A 26,381-nucleotide genomic window follows, 5' to 3' on the forward strand; every position below is an offset into this window, starting at 1 on the left:
AATTTAAATTTAACAATTGTAACCGGAGGTTCAGCACCAACGTTTTCTGCAGGCGGGATATCTAGCGCCTCTAATCTGACAATGGAATTAATTAATAAATGTATACTTGGGTGAAGTGACCAGAAAAATGGAAGGGATAGAAGGCAGTTAAACGCTAGCAGAACTGTAGTGGAGGATTACAAAATACAAAGAATTGACCCAACTATAAAATGCTAAACTACCCTAGAAGTGTTAAATCCTTACCAAAGTTCACAGGTGAAATAACCCAATATGTAGGCTGGAGATAAGCGGCAGAAACTGCCATGAGTCTATATAAAATTCAAAGCGAACAATATTTTATCGATTTAACAATTCTTCGTAATAAAATCATGGGAGCAGCACATGATGCTCTAACTAACCATGGTACCCTTTTATACTTTTAAGCAATTCTTTCCAGATGGGATTTTATTTACAACTATAAAAGACCAATCCACATTCTCGAATCAGAATTAAGCATCCTTAGACAGGGACGCTTTGTATTACAGAATTCTACAACGAAATAAATAAAAAAATGGCATTACTCATAAATATGGAAAGGAGAGTGAAATAACCAAAGAAACAAAAAAAACATTAGAAGCAACGCTCTCAGAATTTTTATTTCCGGATTGAACGGTTCAATCTCAAAAACACTCTTTTCCCTGAACCCAACAGACAACAGACTTGCCAAATGCTCTGGCAAAGTGTCAGGAAGTAGAGTCTAACAACTTTCGAGCCCAATTTGCAAATAGGTATTATGGATTTAGGAATGAAAGGAAATAAGGAAAACAACTTAAGATTTAATCCAGTAGATTCCAGGCAACATAATAATATATGAAATAGATTGAATAATAATTGGAATAGTAATCAGAACAACATTCAGAATAATAATTGGCCGACAAACGGGAACTTTGGACAAAATAATAATTGTAATTTGAATAACAATTCTAAGGCATAACCCCCACCAGAACCAATGCAAGTAGATAGTCCCATAAGGTAAGAAAATCGTCCTAATAATAACTACAGTCGTGAGAGTAACGATCATCTCGTTCGCAACCACAAGGCAAGCATCACAACAGTAATTTTGATTTTTACCCTTTGCTAGGTCATCACTTGTACGGCCATTAAAACCAGCGCACTTAGTAGTCATTTTTGGCTGCTCAGGTTTTATAACCTGGCAACAATTTTTATAAAAGCAGACAACATTTACTGTTTCCATATTTATCTGAAATCAAACCACTGTGTACGAAAACACAAGATCAAAAACTTTTAAGCGAGCTGTTAAAATAACCGCACTAAAGCAGTCTGCACGCTGAGAAGTTTAGATTTTGTGTAAGAGACCGAAAGAGAGAGAGAGTGCAGTTTATGTGCATGCAAAAACAACAAACACCACTGCGAACAACGCACAAAAAGGGAGAGTAAACAAAACACAAAGACGAAAATTGCAAAATACTTTGTATATTTGTTTAAACTACTGCACAAATCACAAAAGAATCACTCGCGAAGCGAACGTATCATTAATAATTATGTTTAAATATATGATAATTAAAGAAGATTATCAAAAACCACGGCTGGTTTGACAAACACAAAATAAAAATCGGGGCGCAAAAAAAACACGACCGTTCGCTTTGAAAGCTAATAGACGATCAATACCCAGCACAAAAAACAGAACCTCAAACCGCATTAAAAAGAGAAGCAACTGGGACCGTAAGGCAACCACCCCAGAAATAAATGAGAATGAATAACAATGATGAGGATCATTTTTTAGATCAGAACCCGACAGAGGAATGCCTCATATAACCAGAATTGACAGAAAAAAAAAAAAAAAAAAAAAAAAAACAACTAAAAATATTAATTGGGAATTTATGAAAAAAAAAAGAATTGCCAACTTACAAGAGAGTATCTACAGTTCATGGATACTCAATTATAAAATATTACCATATATGTAGCTAAAATAGATGCAGAAAAGAGTATTATGGAATATAATTAAATAAAAAACTGCTCGAACACAATGAGGAAAAAAAGATTTGTGTTTAATTGAGGAAAAAATGAGAAATGAATTAAAAGAAAATATTATAAAAATGACATTTATGAGCAAAAAGCATTTAAATCCAAAACGGTAATGAGCGATAGAAAGTTATAGCTTAGGATCAAAGAATCCTGAGCACGCCAACGTTGAATTTTCCGACAAAGAAAAAAAAATTAATAATTATTCCAAATCAAATAAAAGATTTCGCAAATAAGATTATTAATAAAATTTAAAAGGAGCCATCTAAAACAAATATGCAACACCCTTTTCGAATATATATTCGAGGAGAAATAAATACTGACAATGATAGGGTAATTTAGAGCAAGAAATATCCTTATGCTCTGTCAGTCTAAGATTTCGTTAATAATGAAATCGATAGAATGCTAAAGAAACAAATTAAAAGAACAAGAAGAAGCCCTTATTATTCACCAGTCTTAGTGGTGCCCAAAAAGGGTCAAAATTAAGATGGAACGCTAAAACATCGACTAGTAATTGATTATAAAAAACTAAACGAAAACACAATACCGCACAGAAAAGTCAAAATATTTCTCAATAATTGATTTGGAATCAGGAATCTTAATGAAAGAGTCAGATATCGAAAAAAACAGCCCTTTCTATTATCAACGGGATATTGGAATTCTTACGTATGCCATTTGGGTTATCAAACGCATCTAGAATATTTCAAAGAGCAATGGACGATATATTACGAGAACAAGTAGGAAAAACTTTCCATGTTTATTTAGATGATATAATAATATTCTCAAATACAACTGAACAACATTATACCGATCTAATTCAAAAAATTAATATTTTATTACAAGCTAATATGAAAATATCTCTTGAAAAATCTAAATTCTGTAAATTAGAAACAGCATTTTTTGCTTATATTGTTTCTCACAATGTAATTAAATCAGATCCGGAAAAAAATTTCTACAATTATGAAGTATCCGCCTCCACAAAACATTAGAGAGAGACGCATCAGATGTACATACCTATCGTAGCGGTTTTATCACAGGATAATAAACCAATTACTTTAATGTCTAAAACTTTAAATAAAACCGAACAACTTTATGCCACGAATAAAAAACAATTCTTAGCCATTGTTTGGCCTCTTAAAAATATCAGAAATTATTTATATGGAGTAATCGCTATAGAAATAATTAAAAAAAACAATAATTAATACAAACAGCGATATAGAACAATCAAGCTCAGATCAAAATACACCCGTAAACCATTAAATCAGTTTCAGCAACAACTGATATTAACAATGGGGAGGTATAGATGAGTCGTTAAGAGTTTTTGATAAGACACGACATATAATCGAATATGACACACCAGAAAATTTAGTAGGAATATTAAGAGAATATCTACCACCAAACATAACGGTAGGAATTCATTGCACATTAGAAGATCTTTATCATATTCATTCATTCATATTCATAAAATTCCTATTGGGAAGCTCACTTCAACTAAAGAAGAAGAAAAATAACTCGATATTTATTACGCGCAAAATCTTATTTTCTTAACTTGCATTGACGCGTATTCAAAGGTCCTAGTAGTAAAAGAAATACGAAATAAACTAAACATCGAGAATAAAGTAATGGAATTACTTCAACAATTTCCTCACGCCAAAGTAATTATGACTGATAATGAACCAAGCTTCACCTCTGCTCAATTTAAGTCCTTTGCACCAAGGTTTGGTTTAACTCTATATTTCGCGGACCCCAGACACAGTACCTCTAACGGACAAATTGAAAGAGCACATTCAACATTAACAGAATTAGCTCATTGCATAAAGGAGCATTTAATCTCATTGACTATTTAGAAATAATTATTAGAGCTGCAAAAGAATTGAATCAGAGCATTCATCTACAACAAATCAATAAAATATAATAAAATTGAACACAAAAACATTTCAAAAATATTAAAGAACACTCAACAAAAAAGGTTAGAAACACATTATAAAGTAAGGAAAAGGAATATCATGTAGGGGAAGTAGTTTATGAAAAGAAATAATAAAAAAAAAGAAATAAACTAAAAAGTAGATATAAGAAACAGGTTGTTCAGGAAAACTTACCTAACAAAATGATAATCAATAGTAGAAACAGAATTATTCACAAAGACAATATTAAGTTTTAACAAATATTATCCTTCTTTTAAAATTACAGAAAATAAATGACTCAATTGAAAACAATAACAATACTAAATAAAGAACTTTTAATTATTTATATCAAATACTCTGTAATAACAAGTAAATGCGAAATTTATTATGACAGATCCATTTCACATAATATATAAAATTACTAATAAGTAATTAGGTCGCAAAATGCGAAAATACTTTCTATGAAATATCTTATATTCAGAACGAACTTTTTAATAACTTTAGTGTTTTAAGTAGAGATAAAACCGGTTTTACCCGCTTACTAAATGAAGAGAAATCAATTTGCACTAAAATACGAGAAAAAAATAAGAATATAGATATTATTCAAGAAGGTGCCATTCTAATAAATGTAAATAATATTGTAAACAATTCTCATTTAGACGGGTCATATTTAAGAACCTTCAACGGCACAACTACAATAAATAATAAATAACACCAATTTAGAAAACATAATACTTGAGTCACAACCACTAACCATTTTAAGAATCTGAAAATTTCGTATTATATAAAATCCAAAAATTCAGAACTTACTCTTGACAACATTAATATTTTAAACCCATTTATTAAAATATACACTTGGAAAATATCAATTTAATTTATATTATTAATATCCTAGAAGCAATAGAACTTATTAAAAACCGAAGAGGCAAATTTATAATCTGCTCCGACTCTCCATCAGCAATAGATTCAATCCAAAATACAAATAATAACAACTTTTACCCCAGCAGAATACGATCGCTAATAACGCAACATGCAACCAAAATTAAAATAATGTGGGGATTCCTGGCCATTCAGGAATAAAAGGAAATGAACTAGCCGATCAAGCTGCAAAATCAGCAATCAATATGCCACTTATCCTCACCCCAAACATAAATACCACAGATATAAAAAAAACAGCTTAAAGCCGACCTTGCGACGAAAAATAAAGAAAACATAATAAACTGCAGTCCATGGTACCAATCTATTAATACGAACACCTTACACACATGCGATTACCTCAAACAATCTCCCCCAAATTGGACCAGACTCGACCAAATAAAAATAATACGACTTCGACTAGGACACACAAACATAACCCACCAACACTACCTAAATCCCAATTCAATACCAACTTGTCCGTTTTGCCAAGGAGATATTTCAATAAGCCACATATTAAACTCTTGCCCATCCGTCCTCCTACAAGCCAAACAAGATATATTTAACAACACCAACCCTCTAGACCTTCTTAGCAAGCCCAATCCAGATAACATACAAAAACTCATACTTTTCCTCAAAAAAACCAAATTATACCACAAAATCTAAAAACAAAACAGGCAACTGTACATAACAAGCCAGCAATTAGTTAGCAAATTAGATATTAACTAAATTAAGATATAATAAAATTGTAAATAAATATAGCTGTAAGCCCCGTAGCTAATGCTATACTATCTAAGTTAGTCTAGTTTTGAAAACAATTCTATCAATCATAATAAATAAATAAATAAATATTATTAATTTTAATCATTTTGTATTTTATTACTACATTAATAATAAAATATCAGGAATGTAACCAAACCAAAACGGCCAGAACTAGAAAAACCAAATACTGAGAAAGAATTTTTAACAGAATTAGGTGAGCGTTTAAACGAAATTCAAAATGTAGCAGGCGCGTCATTTTAGAAGGGGGAGAGTTATCCAACCCGTAAAAATAGCACTATACCCCAGTTGATAGACAAATTTCAAACTCCAATCATAGCAGCATTTACTTTGCCCGTGTTTTTGTCGTCAGCACTTAGCCACCCGATAAATAACGAACCTTAAAGTAAACACAACTTCCGCTTGGAGACCAAGCCATGATCAATTTATTGCGCTTCAATCAAACTGCACCAGTCAGCATATCTCAATTTCGCAATGCAGTGAAATAATTTCAGTATAAAGCTTTTATCCTAAACATATTTGAAAGTTCAAGAAATTTCATAAGAAGTTGATTGCATCAGGATTAAGAATTAGAAGATCAGTCTGATTCGGGACAAGATCGAGAACGGCTTCCAATTAAGGATAAGCAATAAACCTGCGTCGTGTAATAGTATAAGTGAAAAAGCTTATCATCAAAAAAAATAAAAATAAAATAAAATAAAATTTTTTTTTTTAAATAATTAAACACTAACTATTTTAATCTTCATATGATTATGCCATTCCTGTATTCATATATGTGGTTGTACCTGAGCCTTCAGAAATCGAGTATCGTATAAAACTTGGATTGAAGTCCGATTATATGCCTATTAGTGTTACAATGTTTTGGCTGCTACTCTTTATAGCTGTACTGGAGTACAGTGGTCATTATGCACTTACCCATCATCATTGGATGTCATGCAAATGCACATCACGTGATAAGGGGCAGCAGCGACGTAAATCAAGGAGGTGAGTCACTCTTAGAATTTATCTTGAATAACAATCAAGAAATCCTAAATGTCGGAAATGTTCCGACATTCGCCAGGTCCCAATGGAATCCCTGGCTGTGTGCTCAGATTCTGTGCGGAAGCCTTGTGCAAGCCTTTACTGAAACTGTTTACCTTATCTTCGGAATCTTCACAATTCCCTCATATATGGAAGGAGTCCTTTGTGATTCCTCTTCACAAAAAAGGTAGCAAACTGGATGCAAGCAATTACAGAGGAATCTCTAAATTGTCGGCTATCCCAAAACTTTTCGAAAATGTTATCACTCCTCATTTGCAGCACCTTTGTAGATCAATCATATCACCGTGTCAACACGGTTTTATGATACGCAGATCTACAACCACTAACCTCTTGGAGCTAACTTCTTTCGTAATAGAGGGTTTCAAAAATAATCTTCAAACAGATGTCATCTACACTGATTTTAGTAAAGCATTTGACTCTGTTAATCATTACCTTCTAATAAAAAAACTTGATCTTATAGGTTTCCCTGTTGATCTTCTAAATTGGATTTCAAGCAATTCACAACAAGTTCTCTTTAAAAATTCGTTATCTTCTATTCTCCGAGTCACATCCGGTGTCCCACAAGGGAGCCATCTTGGTCCGCTTCTTTTTACCTTATTCATTAACGACCTCCCCTTAATAATAAAACATTCGCGTGTACTTATGTACGCAGACGATGTTAAATTATGCCTCCAGTACAAGGACACTTCTTGCCATTTGGACTTACAATCCGATCTAGACCTATTTCAAATATGGTGCCGTGATAATGTTATCATTATTAGAGTTAAATGGCTCCAAGTGTAAAGTTATGACCTTTTGTTGTGCCAACCCAATACGCACGACTTACACTCTAAGTGGGTGCTCTCTGGACAGAATAACACGAGTTGATGATCTTGGTGTTCTTCTGGACCCAAAACTAAAATTTTCTGACCATATTTCATCTATTGTCAATAAGGCCAGGGGTGTGCTTGGTTTTATAAAAAGGTGGTCTAAGGAATTTGAAGACCCTTACTTGACTAGAACCTTATTTATTTCGTTAGTCCGTCCGATTCTCGAGTACGGATCACCTGTTTGGAGTCCACAATACGCAGTCCACTCGGACCGCATTGAATCGGTCCAAAAAAACTTCTTACTTTTTGCCTTGCGGCGCCTAAATTGGGATGCAAACCATATATTACCTCCTTATTCCAGTAGACTACTTTTAATTAATTTACCATCCCTAGCTAACCGTAGAACTATGCTTGGAACAGTCTTTATTTGTAAGCTTATTCGTGGGGATGTTGAGAGTCCCGACTTGATTAGTCGGCTTAACTTCTCGGTTCCAAGTAGAGTCACTTGAAACTATATACCCCTTATCTTAAATCATTGTAGATCTAATTATGAGTTGCATGACCCTTACAGAGTTTTATGTTCTGACTATAATAGACTTTATCCTATTATCTGTAATCTTGACTCTCTGCCGCTATTAAAGCAATCGATTTTATCTTTTCTATTACATAATTAGATCCTACTAACACTAATATTTAACATAGTTATTCCACATTATATTCATTTCATCGTTCCTATTCTATTTTTTATATCGCGTCTATATCTTCTCGCGAATCGAGACGTACGATACACGGCAGCGCCCCTCGGTCGGTTGGGCGGGAGGTGTGGCCGTGGGACCCGTGCGAAAAATTAAAAAAAAAAAAAAAAAAAAATTTGTTTCCAGGGTAAGATCTGAGGTTCTGGACATTACACTTTCCAGCAGATCAGTGGCATCGCATATAAGCGACTGGCACGTATCTCCTGAGGAGTCAGTGTCAGATCACAGAATTATTCGTTTTAACATAGGACTAAATCTAGAATGCAGCGAGCTTAGGCGCAATCCCAGGAATACGAACTGGGAAGGGTTCAATGCCTCCTTACTGCGAGATCCAGTTACTGGGGTAACCGTGAAACTCCGTACAACTCTAGAACTGGAGGCCGCCGTAGAAGACATTAACTCGTGTCTTACCAAACGCGTTTAGAGAAAACTGCTCCGTTGGCCGAGCCAAGAGGGAAAAAGATGCTTCATGGTGGAACGACCAATTGGAGAAGTTACGGAAAGCGACCAGGCGTCTCTTTAACAAAGCAAAAAGAGAAGGGAACTGGGATGCCTACCGGAATAAACTGACCATGTATAACCATGAGATCAGGAAACCCAAACGACGGAATTATAGAACCTTCTGTGAGGCAATAGTAAACACATGTGAAGGCGCTAGACTTCACAGAACAATTTCCAAAGGAGTGCAAGAGTCAAATCAGGCACTACGAAAGGAGGATAACTCCTATACTATAGGAAGTAAGGAGAAACTTGAGCTTTCCGGGAAGCACGCTTCAAACGGCACAAAGTAGACTGCGTGCTACCGATTGAGCCAAAGCAAAATCAATAGTAACAACGGAGAGATTAAGATGGGCAATTGGTACATTCCAGCCGTACAAATCTCCGGGTCCAGATGGCATTCAGCCAATCCTGCTACAACGAGCGCTAAATCAGCTCGCAGTGCCGATCAGGAAAACACTGATCAGCAGCCTAGCTTTAGGACACATACCTACTGCCTGGAGTATAGCAAAAGTGGTCTTCATTCCAAAAGCTGGAAAGAAAGACATCACTGATCCGAAGTCGTTCAGACCCATCAGCTTGACATCGTTTTTGCTAAAAACGTTGGAAAAGCTAGTGGATGTCAGCATCCGCTCCAACGGACGCAACATGCCTACACGGTGGGCATTAAGGATTCACTGACTCATAAGGAAGTGGCGTTATGTGCCTTCTTAGACATACAGGGTGCTTTCGACAATATCTCCCATGCGGCTGTCAACGCATCTCCGGCAAAAAGAGATGGATGAAGTCACTACTGGCATCAATGCGTGACATGGCCACTAGAGGAGGACAGTCGTCCACAGTCGTTGCCCTCAAGGGGGTGTCCTCTCACCACTCCTGTGGAGGGGTTTACTTTGGCGGGGTATACAAGGCTATGCTGACGATATTGTCATTATAGCCAGAGGTAAATATGAGGAAACACTCTGCGATATCATACAACCTGGCCTCAATATGACCAGCGAATGGGGCAAGGAAGTAGGCCTGAGCCTAAGTCCTAGCAAAACTATTATTGTTCCTTTCACAAATAGGTACAAGCTATAGAGAATGAAGGCAATAACCCTGTCAGAATGTCGCATAGACGCCAGCAAAGAAGTTGAGTATCTTGGGATAACCCTCGACTCCAAACTTAGCTTCAAAACTCATGTCGATAACACAATTGATAAGTGCACAGAGCACACTGGAAAATCGTGGGGAACCTCACCACGCATAATAAGATGGCTGTACCTCATGGTAGTCAGACCCATACTAACCTATGGAGTAATAGCCTGCGGTGATAGAGCACGCCTTAGAACCACTAAGGCAAAACTCCATAAGCTGCAGAGAATGGCCTGCGTATGCATGACAGGAGTAATGCGTACCTGTCCCACTGCAGCCCTAGAAGTACTAATGCAGGTGACGCCGCTTCATATCGTCATTGAAATGAAACGGAAAGCCACCCTAATAAGAATTGAGGGATACACACGGATCCCTCACCGACGAGGGAATTGGGCTGGGGGTTGTAGGCCCCAGGTTAAAATACCACGAATCAATGGGCAGATACATCAGCATTTTTCAAGCTCCAGTCTGTGCTATTGAACGCTGTGCGGAGTTTAATCTGCAAAGGAACTATCGTGGCAAGGACATTGCTATACTGTCTGATATTCAAGCAGCCATAAACGCGCTCAGCAAAGCTAAGATAACATCTAAGCTAGTAAATGAAGTGAGGACAGCCCTAGACAAACTGGGAGCTGTCAACAAACACACAATAAGGTGGGTCCCGGGTCGCAACAACATCCCGGCAAATGAGCTAGCGGACAACCTAGCCAGGAAAGGGGCAGAGAACCCTCTAATTGGGCCCGAACCATTCTGTCGTGTTGGTCACCACAAAGTACTGGGCTTACTTAAGTCAATAGAGGAAGAAAAACGTCTGTCCTTCTGGGAACACCTACCAGGACTTAGGCAGTCTAAGATTCTCCTTCGTGAATATAACCACAAAAGATTCAAGACCTTAATGACACACGGGAAAAACACCGTGCGCATTTTAACTGGCCTTCTTACGGGGCACTGCCGACTTCGCAGTCATTTGCATAAGATTGGCATTGAAGACAGTGAACTCTGTCGCTTCTGGTGCATGGAGGAGAAGAGGTCGGCACATATTTAATGTAAAAAATTTCTGTAGTTTATCCTTATGAACTTTTTGTTTCTTGTTCTTATCATTCTTTATTATTATATTATCATTTCCTATAACTTCTATGACCTCAAATGGTCCTAATTAAGAGGGATCTGACTTATGGCCTGTTTCAATAAATACGTGCCGTAGATCGTCTCGAGTTAAAACAGTAAACGAAATATGGAAGCCAAACGTTCCAATCTGTTTTTGGTCACCATCCAGACCTAGTCTATCGATCGACCCTTCAGCAACGTAGCCAGAAACTTTGTACAACAAAGTTGCACTTCTGCAATACGGAGAGCCGGAGTCAGTGGAATCGTCGCTGCAATATGAAAGCACATGGGGCCGACGCATGATCGACGGAAGCTACTTGGGACCAGCAAGCAACCAAAACATGTACAACCAACCGGTCCACTTTTAGAATTCCTGGCTTTACCCTCCACACTGCCAACCACCCGGATGACAGCCGTCGCGGAGGTGCGGCGATCCTTATTAGATCACTCATCTCCCATCAACTCTTCTCCACCCTGTCGGAAAATCACATCCAGGCAGCAGTTATCCAGCTGACGGCAAGCAGGGGTACTTTTAACATTGCCTCAGTATACTGCCCTCCTAACCTCAGGTGGACGGAGGCTGACGTTGAGCTTATCATCTCTCAATTTGGCACAAAGTTCCTAGCGGCAGGTGATTGGAACGCAAAGCACAGATGGTGGGGAAACTACAGGATGTGCACTAGAGGCAGGGTGCTGCTCTCCGCTCTGGCGGGCAAAGGTATTGACATTGTTGCAACTGGAGAAGCTACTTGCTATCCCTTTCGAACAAGTGTCACTCCAAGTGCAATTGATTTCGGGATCTCCAAAGGATTCAGACAGCAAGAAATCAACGTGCAAACCCTGACAGAACTGTCGTCTGACCATCTCCCCCTGCTGTTTGTGCTGGATGAAGACGCTCAGCTTTTCAAAGGTGTCACTAAAATGCTGTCACCTACTGCAAATACTGTGGCCTTCAAGGAGCACATCGAGGCCACAGTTGATCTCAACATCCCCATTGACACATGCAGTAGTCTGGAAGCTTATGTAGATTACCTCGTAGCTACAATCGCGGAAGCAGCACGGAGGGCCACACCTCCCCCACATCAAGCTCGTCACACGACCGCAAGGAGGGCTCCCATCTTGAGCTTGGAGGCTAGGGAGCTGCTCTCCCACAAAAGGAGCCTCAGGAGACGGTATATCGCCACAGGAGATCCGAACATCAAGCAGCTATACTCTAGTACCACAAACAGACTGCATCGTTTGCTAGCCAGGACCCGACGAGATAATCTGGATACCCTGCTTGAGGGTATTGGCCCAGATAACAACAGCAACTTCTCGTTATGGAGGCTCACAAGAAATATCAAGAGGCAGCCGATGTTTCAATCTCCCATCCTGAGTCAAAGTGGCCTCTGGCTCAAGACGGACGATGAAAAAGCGAGGGCATTTGCTTTGCACCTGACCTCCACCTTCTTGCCCTTCAACCTAACAGACGACTCAAACCGCGTAGAAATCAATAATTTTCTGGACGCTCCGACTGTACCGGCTCGCCCCATTAGGCATACCACTCCGCAGGAAGTCATGATGCAGCTGAAGGCGCTACACATCAAGAAAACCCCTGGTTACGATAGCATCGACAACTGTGCTGCGAAGTCTCTGCCACGCAAAGGAGTCCTAGCCTTAGTAAAAATTTTTAATGCCATGCTAAGGCTAGGGCACTTTCCAAGGCAATGGAAGCGAGCACGTATCATTATGATACCTAAAGCCGGAAAGCCGCCAACGCAGATCGATGCATATCGCCCAATCAGCCTGCTATCAACATTCTCTAAGATCTTTGAGAGAATACTCTTAGCCCGCCTGATGGAACTGCCGCAAGTAGTGAACCATATACCTCCACACCAATTTGGTTTCAGGAAGTCCCACGGCTGCCCTGAACAAATACATCGACTGGTAAACCAGGTGACGCATGGCTTCGAGCACAAACTCTACACGGTCGGCGTCTTTCTAGACGTGAAGCAAGCGTTTGACAAGGTGTGGCATGAGGGCCTTCTATACAAGATGAAAACTCTCCTTCCTGCTCCCTACTATGCCATCCTGAGATCGTTCATCTCTAATCGGACGTTCGACGTTGCAGTGCGTGATGCTCGATCCAGCCTGGAGGAGATTCATGCAGGAGTTCCACAGGGAAGTGTTCTTGGGACCTTCCTATACACCCTGTACACTGCTGACATGCCATCTCCCGCAAACAACGCCGAAGTCCCCCCGGCTCAGCTGCTCCTGGCCACTTACGCCGATGACACTGCCATGCTGGCGTCTCATCCTTCACTGCAAACTGCCTCCAACGCGGTCCAGGATTGGCTGCACGCAATCGAAAAATGGACTGCCAAATGGAATGTGGCCATTAACTCCTCAAAGTCAGCCTGTGTAACTTTTTCCCTGCGACCCGGAACCTGCACAGATCTGACCTTCAATGGAAGCCCTATCACCAATGCTAGATCGCACTGCTACCTAGGAGTTCATCTAGATCGGAGACTGACCTGGGGGGCCCACATCACGTCGGTCAAATCAAAGTCACTGGCGAAGCTAAAAAAGCTCGACTGGCTCTTCCACTCCAGCAAACTTCAAATGAGCTCTAAGGCTCTTTTAATCAAAGCCATTCTCGCTCCAACGTGGAGTTATGCCATCCAGGTGTGGGGAACTGCCGCCAAATCCCAGCTTAATAGGCTCCGTGTGGTCCAGTCAAGAGCTGCACGTCACGCATCTGGACTCCCCTGGTACGTGACGAACATAGTCATCGAAAGAGATCTGAAAGTTACCCTTCTTGGGGATCAGATTAATTTCCACAGCAGCCGTTATGCCGACAGGCTTATGGCCCACCCGAACCGACTAGCAACTATCCTAGCTGATCCCATCTCTCTCCGAAGACTGAAGAGGGTACACCCCAGCGATCTCCTTACCCGGAGGATAACATAACATATTACATTTTCTTTTGTACTTTATAATTAAGATACCACTTGGTCTCATTTATCTTTATCACACATTAGGTTAAGTTCAGAGGAATTACTGAACGATTCCTTTTGAAATCTTAATAAATAGAATTAGTTACTCCAAAAAAAAAAAAAAAAAAAAAACAATAACGAAACAATAAAGTTATTTAAACCAAACCAAACCTTCTGGTATTCTAATAGAACTTTTCCTCAGGTAGTCCCTCGGAACGGATATATTCGTTAAAGGTTTTATGGCTTCTTTTTACTGTTCCCGCTATCTGGTAGCGTTGTGATGTAGAAGTTATATTGTCTATCTTCAAAAATTTAGAAAAAATATTTCATTTAAAATAGAGTTTTTATATTCAGTTCACATGGGTGTAATGAACTTCCTTATTGGACCGTACTTCAGAATAAAAGATTAAAATAAAGCTTTTGCCATAGTTGCGTTTATATTTGCAATTGGCCACAAAATATTTTGTAAGATCACATATTAAAGTTCCAACGTAATTGTTGCCATTTTCTGATAACGGAGCAATTGTGTTCACTATCACTGTATCGAAATCTTTGATTGGTATAGCAGTTATCGTTAATGGAGTTTTAGTATAAATTCTCGATTTAGATTTTTGGCATTTGTCGAATTTACGTACGTATTCTTTTAACGAACGAGTCATATTACTCCAATAGTAATGTCTTTTTACTCTGTTTAAGGTCATTACAATTCCTGTATGACCTTGTCGTCGCGGGGTGTTAACAGTATCTCTACTTGATCTTTTATATTTTCTATAATGGTCATAGGCTTGAGTATCGCTACTCTTAATGTATTCAATATTTTATTGCCCAGTTCTTTCAAGGAATCAATTGAAATTACTTCAAGTGTCTTTTCGCTCGGTGCCAACTTGAGTTGGCTGATCCTGAGTATACTGGCTTCTTTTTGATTCTTTTGGAAGAACTGACCTAAATCTAGTTCTCCATTAGCACACAGATCGCTAACATCAGTTCTTGCTGTAACTTGTATTCCACGTTTAAGAAAAGTTCAGTTCGGATATGTTTATCCTAGATAGGGCATCTGCCTCAATATTGACTTGCCCTTTTGATAAAGTCGTATTCTTCTAATTCTAACCGCATACGGGTAAGCCTTGAAATTGGATTTACCATTGAAAATAAATACGTTAAGGCTCTGTGGTCTGTTTTAATTGTGAACTGTTTTCGATAAATATATAGTCGAAAATGTGATATTGCCCAATGAATTGCTGCCAATTCTTGCTCTGTGGGGCTCTTATTACTTTAACCTTTTATGAATGTGAAGTTGGAGTATGCTACGGTTTTGAATTAATACTGCTCCACACGCTTGTTTGCTTGCATCTGTCGTTATACTAACTTCTTTGGTAAAATCAGCATATTGTAATAATGTTGGTTCTATTAGTTTTGTTTTTAAGTATAAGATTGTGTTTTGGCATTTAACTGTCCATTCGAAAGGGAAATTCCCTTCAAATATTCTTGTTGTGTCCCGGGAATATACGGCAAAATGTTTGATACAACTTCTATGATAGTTGCAAAATGCAACGAAACGTCTAGCGCTGTCCGCATCATGGGCCACTGGGTAGTTTGCAATGACATCATATTTTTTTCATCCGGAAGTATTCCCATATCTGCGCATATGTGAATTTAACGGGATGCCTCTCGGCCTAACCAACACTCCAGCTACCTTTGAGTGCCTAATGTATGTTCTCTTCTCCGGTGCTGCTTGGATCACTTGGTTCAGAAGCTAAACGAGCCTTCGCATGGTCACCAACGGTTCACGATACCTTCGAAACGCTAAAAGTCAAACTCACGTCACCACCGTCTAACATTCCCGCCCCGGAGGGGTTAGGCAACCATGGTGCAAGCGCTGTTTTGAGTCAACATCTTCTCGACCAAAAGCATGTATAATTACAGCAAATCGTTTAGTGCGGCGAAACGCAACTACTGTGTCACTCGGCGAGAACTGCTAGCCGTGGTCCTACCCACTAACCATTACCCAATTTGTCGAAAATTCACAATACGCACTGATCACTGGTGCCTCCGATGGCTGTCTAACTTTCGAGAGCTGGGAGGACAATCAGCTTGATGGATGGACCGATTCCAGCAGTACGACGCGATTCTACCCGGTAGAATTCGCAGTGGGAGAAGGGGTTTTTCTGTACTCTAACGAAAACCGCCCAGCCTAGCGCCACCCTTCCGGTGGAAATAAGTGACGGAATAATAAGACTCTCTTGTAAATGTTTTCTTTCTCTTCGCTCTTTTCGTTGTTGAGATATAACCCGAAAACGACCGTGTGGCCGATTCAAGTTCTGGCGAGGGTTAGGGTAGGGGTAAGTTCCGCTCGGCTTTCCTTATCGTAGGTACTTCCTACGCCGAAAAAGCGTTACAATATTTTATTATCCCATGCTGATCAAGTTTAATTTACTGAAAGATAACTCCAAGGCCGCAATTTATGTATGTACATAGAATCTATAAACGATCATAGTATATATGTAAAACTGATTCTGTGTCAAAAATTCAATTATTGTTTATAGCATTACAAATGCAAATCTTCATATCCAAGATTATCTTACCTCCTTGCTCATCCAACATAACAATACTTCGCATTCCAACTTCCGCGCTCTAAATAGAAATACATTTGCATTTTGAAATCATTAGAATTTCAAACATAAAATAAAAACATGAGAGAATTCTATAGTCGAGTTTCCCGACTATGAAATACCCGTTACTCATCCAGTGCGAGCGCACACGAGAAAATTCAACATTCTTGTAGACATATTTGACAAGTTGACAAAAAAATAATAAAATTAAAAAACTTTGAGAGTTTTGGGCAGTTTGCAAGCGGGAACAATATTATTGTTAGCATATCAATATAGTTAGTGTCAAAAAAACTGCTAGCATATTGATAGAAATTGGAAAGACAAAAACTTAAATGAACAAAATTCAAAACATTTTTCAGAAGTGTTACTTGGCAGTTTTGGACGTTAACGTGGGCGTGGTAAATAAATTTCTTGCATACACATTGAATTGGGCAACACTAATAAAATGAAAAAAAAAATTCTCAAAATGTGGGCGATTTCTGAGCGTTAAAGTTGCAAATCTTTAAAAATTTACAAGGCTAATCAAAATAACAAATCATTTTTCAAAAGTATGGTTTTGGGCGCCTTGTGGACATTAGAGTGGGCGAGGCAAAATAAAATTTACAAGACTAAAAATAAAATGAAAATATACCAAAACGTATTCCAAAACTGTATGCGCGGCGGACGTTACCAGATCGACTCGGCTATTGGCAAGTGGGAAGCGCTTCCTCCTACATGTTATATACATTTCAAAAACTACAGTATACCGTTATATTCTTCGAGTAACGGATATAAACAACGGTGCCATTTTAAATAATATTAAAATAAATAAAATGTACATGCGTACTCACAAAAATAAAGCCGACATTGAGAATCATGGCTTAATGTGAGTTAAGGTCATTTGCGTTAGGCTATTTTTATTTTAATTCCTTTATACTAATTAACTACTAGAAGCTTATAATTGTTAATAAAGTACTTATACTTTATTTTAAAATGATATGGTATAACTTCTTATATTAAAACTGAAAATTTTCATATTGTATAATGAAATAGTACATGGCTTAGTTTCAGTTGGTATTAGAACAAGCCCCACCGACTCATTGCTTTGTTTGGTGGTAAATTGTTAAGGATGCACATTTTTTATTGCCGAGGTAGTAATGAAGAAGGAATGGACCTTTAAAAAAACTGAAAAACTAAAGGCAAACTCATCAAAGTGAAGTGACTGAGAATATCATCAAAGAAAAGGAGAAAGAAATACAACAATACAATCAAATGTCAGTCAAATGTAATCAGTAAGTTATACCTAAAGTTTTAATATAAAAAAATAACGATTGACCAAATTTAAGTCCAAAGGGTATAATACCCTGATGAACACCCGTAATATAAAAAAATAAGGTTTACCGCTTCAATTAACTATATGCTAGTCCCGTCTTTTACATATAATGGTAGAGCGATAAAGATGTAAGATATAAGAAAATGATTTCTATTTTTTCCGAGTTAAAAATTTAGTAATTTATTAAATGGATAAAAACACACCTTCTAGTCCACCGGTCTAGCTGAAAAAAAGCTGAACCGATTCGAGAAGATGAAGAAAATCGCTGGACATACTCAAGCAGAGATACGAGCCATGATTGCCTCAAGGCAATACGATTCTTTTGGCCTTTCACAAGGAAGTCTTGGTAAAACCAGCTCTGCTTCAACAGTAACTAATACAGTTACCACTTCTCTTGCTTGTTCAACAACAACAACGTACATTGTGGGAGCTTCGACAGGTACTGCTCGGACAAGTACTGTTTCGACAAGAACTGCTTCAGTTATGTCCACAGGTTATACTACTTCACCAGACGTTGCAACGTCATTCAGAAGTGTGGTTCGTAACTTGACTGCCCTGAATTGACAGTTTTGGCATCATCAACTGCGTGAGGAAAAACCATATAGGCTGGTGGTGAAAAACATACACTCAAGTGTCCCAAGAGAAGAAATAGAGCGCTGCTTCACAGACAAAGGCTTCGTTGTACTGAACATCTACTCCCCAAGGAAGCCTGGCTGGAATAAAATCTTGGCTGATGGAAATGACGACGAAGAAGCCATTATCGCACAAACTCTTTTTAAATTAGTCATGGAAACAATTGAGTCCAACAAAGCTTTTCGTGATCTAGTTCATGTTCTGATTTCTAAAAAAATTATAGTCTTAAACTTAAAAATCGGATTATGGAACGCAAGAGGATTAGTACAGAAGAATGAAAAACTTCGACTTTTTCTTATTGCCTCACTAATTACTGAAACTTAGATGCGGCCTGGACTAAAAGTATACACTCCTGGCTATGAACAATATTATGCCAATCATCCAAGTATCACCGCAAAAGACGGTTCTGCAATCTTCATCAAAGCCAATATTCGCCACAGTCAAAATAAATCAACAATGCGCACTGATTTACAAGTCACAAGTCTCGATGTACCAACGAGTGGTGGTATTATCAAAATAGCTTCTCTGTATCTTCCTCCAAATAAGCGTTGGACTAAAAACGACTTTGATCAGCTACAGAGGAGCTTTGATCAGCAGGAGGGGATTACAATGATAAGCTTCAATGGTGGGGCAACCTAAGGGCATGTAGTCGAGGAAAACGAGTACAAGAGGCCATCATAACTAGTTCTAGCGAAGTTCTAGCTACAGGTGAACCTACCTTTTACTCATCTAACATTAGACTGACGCCAACAGCTTTGGACTTTTTTATCGTAAATGAGGTGCCAATAAATAAACTTTGAATTGAAACAGAATACGATCTATCTTCTGATCACCTACCTATAGTAGCAACATTAAGCCACACTCCCAAATATAAATCCAGAAAGAAATCCTTACTAGCTCCCGGCTCCTCTGTCGAAACATTTAGGAATGTCCTAGACAGAAGCATTAACATAAACATGAACATAAATTATCCAGAAGACATCGAAGATGCTATAGTGATGTTCATGGACAAAATTCACGTGGCTGCGACACTTGCTACACCAGGAAGCAGAAATTCTCCTACCCAGAGTAGACGCAGTGTACTTCCAGAAAACGCTTCAGTTCTCATACATCTCAAACGAAGAGCTAGACGAGAATTTTCCAGAACAGGAGACGCACGCGCCCACAACATTTACAAAAGGTTATCAAATCGTCTTAACAAAGTTCTGGTGAAAAACAAACAATACCACTTTGACCAAATGCTGGAAATGCAAGTCCTGATGAATCGACGAGCAACTCGCTGTGGAAACTCACGAATAACCTTAAAAGACAAGTTATTCCAAAGGCTCCCATCAGAAATCCGGCTGGTGGTTGGTGCGGCTCCAGTCAGGAGAAGGCCGATATCTTCGCAAGCAGCTTAGAGGATAGATTTAAGCCACTGAATCTTACTCCGGCAGATCAACGAGACTGGGTGCAAACACTCTTGGACCAACCTTTTCAAATGGCCCTGTTACTTTGGAAGAGGTAGTAACGCAAATCAAAAAGCTCAAACCTGAAAAATAGCCTGGTGAGGACCTCCTAGATAACAGGACGCTCAAACTCCTTCCCATCAAACCTGTACTTTTCTTAGTCCTACTGTTCAATAGCGCTCTAAAGCTGGGGCACTTTCCAAGCAAATGGAAATCAGCAATCATAACGATGATTAAGAAGCCTGGAAAGCAACCCACTGAAGTAGATGCATATAGGCCCATTAGTCTTCTACCCGCGCTAGGGAAAATGTTGGAAAGGGTAATATTAGAACGCATCCTCAAACTTCCAAGCGTGAGCCAAGCTATTCCAAAGTGGCAGTTCGGTTTCCGAAAAAGTCATGGCACTCCAGAACAGCTACACCGAATGGGAAACTTTGCTTTGGAGGCAATGGAGGACAAGATGTATACAACAGCTGTATTCTAAGTAAGCTTAAGACCATTTTGACGCCACAGCTATTTCTTCTTATCAAAAGCTTTCTATCGAACAGACAGTTCAGTGTGGTTGTCGATGGCGACAAATCGCCTACGCGTACAATCTCAGCAGGCGTACCCCAAGGCAGTGTTTTAGGCCCGACTCTTTATTCGCTGTATACTTCTGATATGCCGGATTCCTGGTGCTGTACAGAAGTTGAAGACGAAAACGTTCTTATTGCAACCTACGCGGATGACACCGCGGTAATGGTCAGGAGTACAAGCATAAGTGATGCAACCAAGAGCCTACAAGAATATGTGACGGCCTTCGAGAAGTGGGCAACGGAATGGAATATCGGCATTAATTGCAGCAAATGTGCTTGCGTCACATTCTCAAAAAGGCCTTTGAACTGCTCTGAAATTTCCATGCTCGGCTCCACACTTCGACACGAGACCTTCTACAAATACCTCGGGGTGATTTTGGACAGAGGACTAACGTTTCAAAGGCATACGACTATGATCAAGAAAGCAGTACTTTCAAAGGCTGCAAAAATGTGGTGGCTCTTATCGCCGAGAAACAAACTCTCATTGGCAAATAAAGTTCGCCTGTATAAATCCATCCTGACCCCAATTTGGAAGTATGCGTTGCAAATATACGGAATTACGGCCGGAACTAATCTGAATAAAATAAGAGTTGCTCAAGTTAAGTAGTTAGATCACTATGTAACTCCCCCTGGTACATGAGAACCAGAGATATAGAAAGAGATCTTAATATTTCAAAGATAGGCGATGTATTGAGGACCCATGCGGAAAGTTATATGCGGCGACTAGGTTCCCACCCCAACACCCTGGCGAGAAGGCTTATCCATCCCCCGAAAAAAAGAAGGCTAAAAAGCTTCCACCCACATGATCTCCCATCGAGATTATTATAATTATTGTTCATGGAAAAGAAATCAATTAAATATTGTTAGAATAACTTAATTTATAAAGTAATGTATAAGTAATTTATATATTGGTATGCCTATGCTGTAAAATTTTATGTAAAACCTAGTCAAGCTGCCACATAGGGGGAAGTAAACTTGTTTAATTCCAATTAATAAAATTTACAAAAAAAAAAAAAAAAAAGAAATAAATATATTTAAATGATAGATTTTTTTTTATTTATTATCACTAACAACAGCAACGGAAATAGCATTTCTATTTCTTTGCATGTGTAAATGACTCATTAAAAACAACTCCTGTTTTTTGAGTAAGGAGTTCATGAATGTAATAATTATATGGTCGGTAACGTTTACTTCAACTTATTACATACATACATTTCAACAATGTATGCTGCGAACCAATATAATTATCCCTTCGGTTTGGAGTTCTAAGAACGATAGATAAGGCTCTGGTCAAGGTTAATCCCCCTATTTATGTAAATGAAGTATTCCAGTTCAGCAGTGGAAATGTGATCGCATATATATTTTTCTGTGATATCGATAGTTATCGGTAAATAAAATGAGAAAACATTTAACAACAAAAAATGCTATAGTCGAGTTCCCCGACTATTAGATACCCTTACTCTGCTAGTGTGAATGCGAACCCGAACCAAATTTTTCTGGGATATTGGGGGATAAAATGGGAAATAATTTAAATGTTTTTAAAAAATGTGTACGTGACCGGTTTGGCGGCTTAAGGGCGTTAGAGTGGGAGTGGCAAAATTTTTTTTTGGAAAATCGATAGAATTTTAAACGACTAATAAAATTATTGAATCTGTGTGCTGAATCTCAACCTTCTAGCTTTTATAGTTTCTAAGATCTCGACATTCATACGGAGATGGCCAGATCGACTCGGCTTTGATCCTGATCAAGAATATATATACTTTATATAGTCGGAAACGCTTCCTTCTGCGTGTTGCTTTTCAACAAAACTACTATAGCTTGTTACCAAAGACACTAGAATAACAAGATGCGTAACGGCCATACATTGGTTTGGCACTATGCAGCCACTTTCTTGGTGACGGCCAAAATTGCTCTCTGTGCGCTCGCTTACTCTGAGAGCGTAAGAAATCTAAAATTAGAATTTGCTTGCTTGTGTAAGTAAAAACAATAGACGAGAACGTGTGTATGTGTGCGTACTTGTGAGATTTTCGGGCCGAAAACAATTCTGATCGAAGAAACGAATTTACATGTTTGGAATTTTGTCCAATTTCGTAGCAATATAATGAACTAAAATAATAATTAAAAATTCACGCCCTGACTATTATAATTTTAAAGTTTTTTAAATTCTTTTGTTAAAATCGCCGCTCGAATCAGTTACCTTTTAAATATTTATATTTATTTATTTTTATTTTATTTATATTATGTTATGTTAATTAATTATGTGTAATATATGTAATAATCGGTACACAGGGAAAACCACGGGCCATTACAATTGTAATGGGGTCCTATATTTATTAGACCTTTTTCTTCCCACCCACTTTTGGGTGGCTTTTTAAAAATATCAAATTGGAATAGACACAAAAAAATTTAACTGAAAGCTGAAGTGATTCTTTTGTGATTTGTGCAGTAGTTTAAACAAATATACAAAGTAGTTTGCATTTTTCGTCTCTGTGTTTTGTTTACTCTCCCTTTTTGTGCGTTGTTCGCAGTGGTGTTTGTTGTTTTTGCATGCACATAGACTGCACTTTTCGCTCTCACTCTGTCTCTCTCTTTCGCTCTCCCACACAAAATCTAAATTTCTCAGCGTGCAGACTGCTCTCATGCGGTTCTTTTAACAGCTCGCTTGAAAGTTTTGGTCTTGTGTTTTCGTGCACAGTGGTCTGATTTCAGTTAAACATGGAAACCGTAAATGCTGTCTGCTTTTATAAAAATTGTTGCCAGGTTATAAAACCTGAGCAGCCAAAAATGACTTGTTGGTTATGTGATAGAATGGTGCATACTAAGTGCGCTGGTTTTAATGGCCGTACAAGTGATGACCTAGCAAAGGGTAAAAATCTAAATTACTGTTGTGATGCTTGCCTTGTGGTTGCGAACGAGATGAAATCGTTTATGCGCCAAACTAAAGGTGGCTTGAAAGAACTGATCAACAGTTTTGGCGTAGCTAGAGATAGTTTTCGTCGAGCCGATGATCTTCTTTCCGCGCTTAATTCACAGTTTAATGGCCTTAAGCTATTAGATGAATCTGCAAAGCGCAAAAAAACCGCTGGTGGTAGGCTGCCTAAGGCCCCGCAACCACGGGCAAATGATCAACAGGACTCCACAACTGATCAGCTGTCAATCGCAGCAAATCCACATATGTTGCTAAGATCGGCAGCTAAAAAAGATTCGGAGCAATCCGATCAATCAGCTGTGGATGGACCCCACATTGTGATTGCTAAAAATTCCGAATTGTCTGCACTGGTTTCTCAACCAGTGATTCCACCTGTCTCGATTAGTTTACCACCACAAGGGAACATTGAGTCCGGACTACCGGCACAAGTTGGCGCTTCAGAAATACAATCTGCAGCACCAAAACCCCTCGCGGTGGTTCCACTAAAGAAACAAATTTTTTTTTCTCGGCTTTCCCCTGATCAAAGATCATCTGATGTATTGTATATATACAAGACAAAACAAAAGCCGATAATATAAAAGTGGAAAACTTTAACTTCTCTTACGCTAGGGACATATCATCTTTCAAGATAACTGTCCCAAACGAGCTCTTTTCGACCATATGTTCGGGTGATTTTTGGCCGGATAGTATGGTGGTAAAAGAGTTTGAAGCTAAGATCAAAAATAAGAAAAAGGTGCCCGTGGGAATTAAACTTCCCTCACGTGGCCAGACCACTGCACCATCCGCCTCTTCATCTTCTTCCTCTTCAAAAAATTAACTACAAAACTTACTATCTCCTATCAAAATGTTAGAGGCTTGCGTAGCAAATTAATCAAATTGTATTGTGATAGTCTTTCATTTGCATCCCATATTATAGTGCTCACAGAGACTTGGTTAAAGCCGGAGATACTTAACTCCGAAGTCTTCCCAGGTATGTACACTATATATAGGTATGACCGTCCCTCCAGACGGGGAGGTGGAGTCTTAATTGCGGTTAGATCTACCCTCACGTCGGAGGAGTTACTTTTGGACGATTCCCGTAACTCGGAATTCTTATGTGTAAAGCTGTATTTTTCCGACAGATCAGTTTATATTACGTGCTCCTATATTCCGCCATTTTCTGAATTCCCAGAATATCAGAATCATCTGTCCGCTATCCAGTCCATCTTGAATAAACTGTCTGACAGGGACCAATTGGTAGTTCTAGGTGATTTTAATATACCTGGCACATCGTGGTCCCCAGAAGAAAGTTCGAAAATCCTTCTCCCTTTAGCACAACATGAATTTATTGACGGCTTGCTTGACTTATCGCTGTCGCAAGTTAATTATATTCCAAATTCTCTTGGTCGACTTTTGGATCTATGTTTTGTAACAAGTCCTGAAAGTGTGTTTCTGTCCTGGGTAGTACCTCTTACTCAACCTGAAGATCTATATCATCCTACTTTCGAGGTGGAAATCGACTTAGGTACGGTATTAAAAGTAAATTCAGAGAAGTCAACAAAACGAATTCCCTGTTTCCGCAAGGCAAATTTTCAGTGTCTAAACAATTTAATAGCTGGCTTTAATTGGTCCGATCTTTACTCCTGCATCATAATGGCGGATGCGATTAATATGTTTTATACCGCAATTAAATCATTTTTTAACTCTTGTGTTCCGATGTACCATCCGTCAATCTCTAAACCTCCGTGGTTTAATAAAGAGCTGACACACCTAAGAAATGTAAAGTCCAGACTCTATATGAAATTTAAAAATACCGGTTCTCAGTCCATCCTTTGTAAATATTTAAGCGCTCGGTTAAACTTTACCGTGCTTAATGCTCATTGCTACAAAAATTATTTAAACCGTTGTAAGTTCCAGTTTGCACAGGATCCGAAACAGTTTTATAATTTCGTTAGCACTAAGCGAAAAACAAGTTCTTACCCTTCCCCCCTATTTTTTGAAAACACTACGGTTACATCGGATCAGGCAATAGCCGATCTATTCGCCAAGTTTTTTCAAACAACATATTCAACTTTACCTCATTCCGAACACCCATAAGAGTATATGCGGTATCTAAGTCGAATCTAATATTTTGCCCCACTTTAAACGAAAGCTCACGGCTTAACGATCTTCAGCGTGTTAAACCGGTCTATTCGCCAGGTCCCGATGGAATCCCTGGCTGTGTGCCCAGATTCTGTGTGGAAGCCTTGTGCAAGCCTTTACTGAAACTGTTTACCTTATCTTTGGAATCTTCACAAATCCCTCATATATGGAAGGAGTCCTTTGTGATTCCTCTTCACAAAAAAGGTAGCAAACTGGATGCAAGCAATTACAGAGAAATCTCTAAATTGTCGGCTATCCCAAAACTCTTCGAAAATGTTATCTCTCCTCATTGTAGCACCTATGTAGATCAATCATATCACCGTGTCAACACGGTTTTATGAAACGCAGATCTACAAGCACTAACCTCGTGGAGCTAACTTCTTTCGTAATAGAGGGCTTCAAAAATAATCTTCAAACAGATGTCATCTGCACTGACTTTAGTAAAGCATTTGACTCTGTTAATCATTACCTTCTAGTGAGGAAACTTGATCTATTAGGTTTCCCTGTTGATCTTCTAAATTGGATTTCAACCTTTCTGAACGGCAGGACGAAAAAAGTACCCTTTAAAAATTTTCTATCGTGTATTCTCCAAGGCACATCCGGTGTCCCACAAGGGAGCCACCTTGGTCCGCTTCTTTTTACCTTATTTATGAACGACCTCCCCTTAGTAATAAAACATTCGCATGTACTTATGTACGCTGAAGATGTTAAATTATGCCTTCAGCACAAGGACATTCCGCGCCATTTGGATTTACAATCCGATATAGAAAGGTTTCAAATATGGTGCCGTGATAACATATTAGACTTAAATGGC

The 26,381-nt window shown here is 38.7% G+C and overlaps 1 protein-coding gene across 4 annotated transcripts in view; it reads right to left on the reverse strand.

Annotated features, from left to right (window-relative positions):
* LOC6620432 (synaptosomal-associated protein 25) overlaps positions 1-26,381 on the reverse strand; it is a 93,684-nt gene that overhangs the window by 26,553 nt on the left and 40,750 nt on the right. For 2 of the 4 annotated variants that reach the window (XM_032718867.1, XM_032718869.1), the window contains one exon: positions 16,523-16,571. The exons of the other annotated variants lie outside the window; for them this stretch is intronic. In XM_032718867.1, the coding sequence (XP_032574758.1) occupies positions 16,523-16,571 (49 nt within the window). The remainder of the gene's footprint in view (positions 1-16,522; positions 16,572-26,381) is intronic. 4 annotated transcript variants of the gene reach the window in all.

This window comes from Drosophila sechellia, chromosome 3L (genome assembly GCF_004382195.2).
Source record: "Drosophila sechellia strain sech25 chromosome 3L, ASM438219v1, whole genome shotgun sequence".
NCBI classification, from domain to species: Eukaryota; Metazoa; Arthropoda; class Insecta; order Diptera; family Drosophilidae; genus Drosophila; species Drosophila sechellia.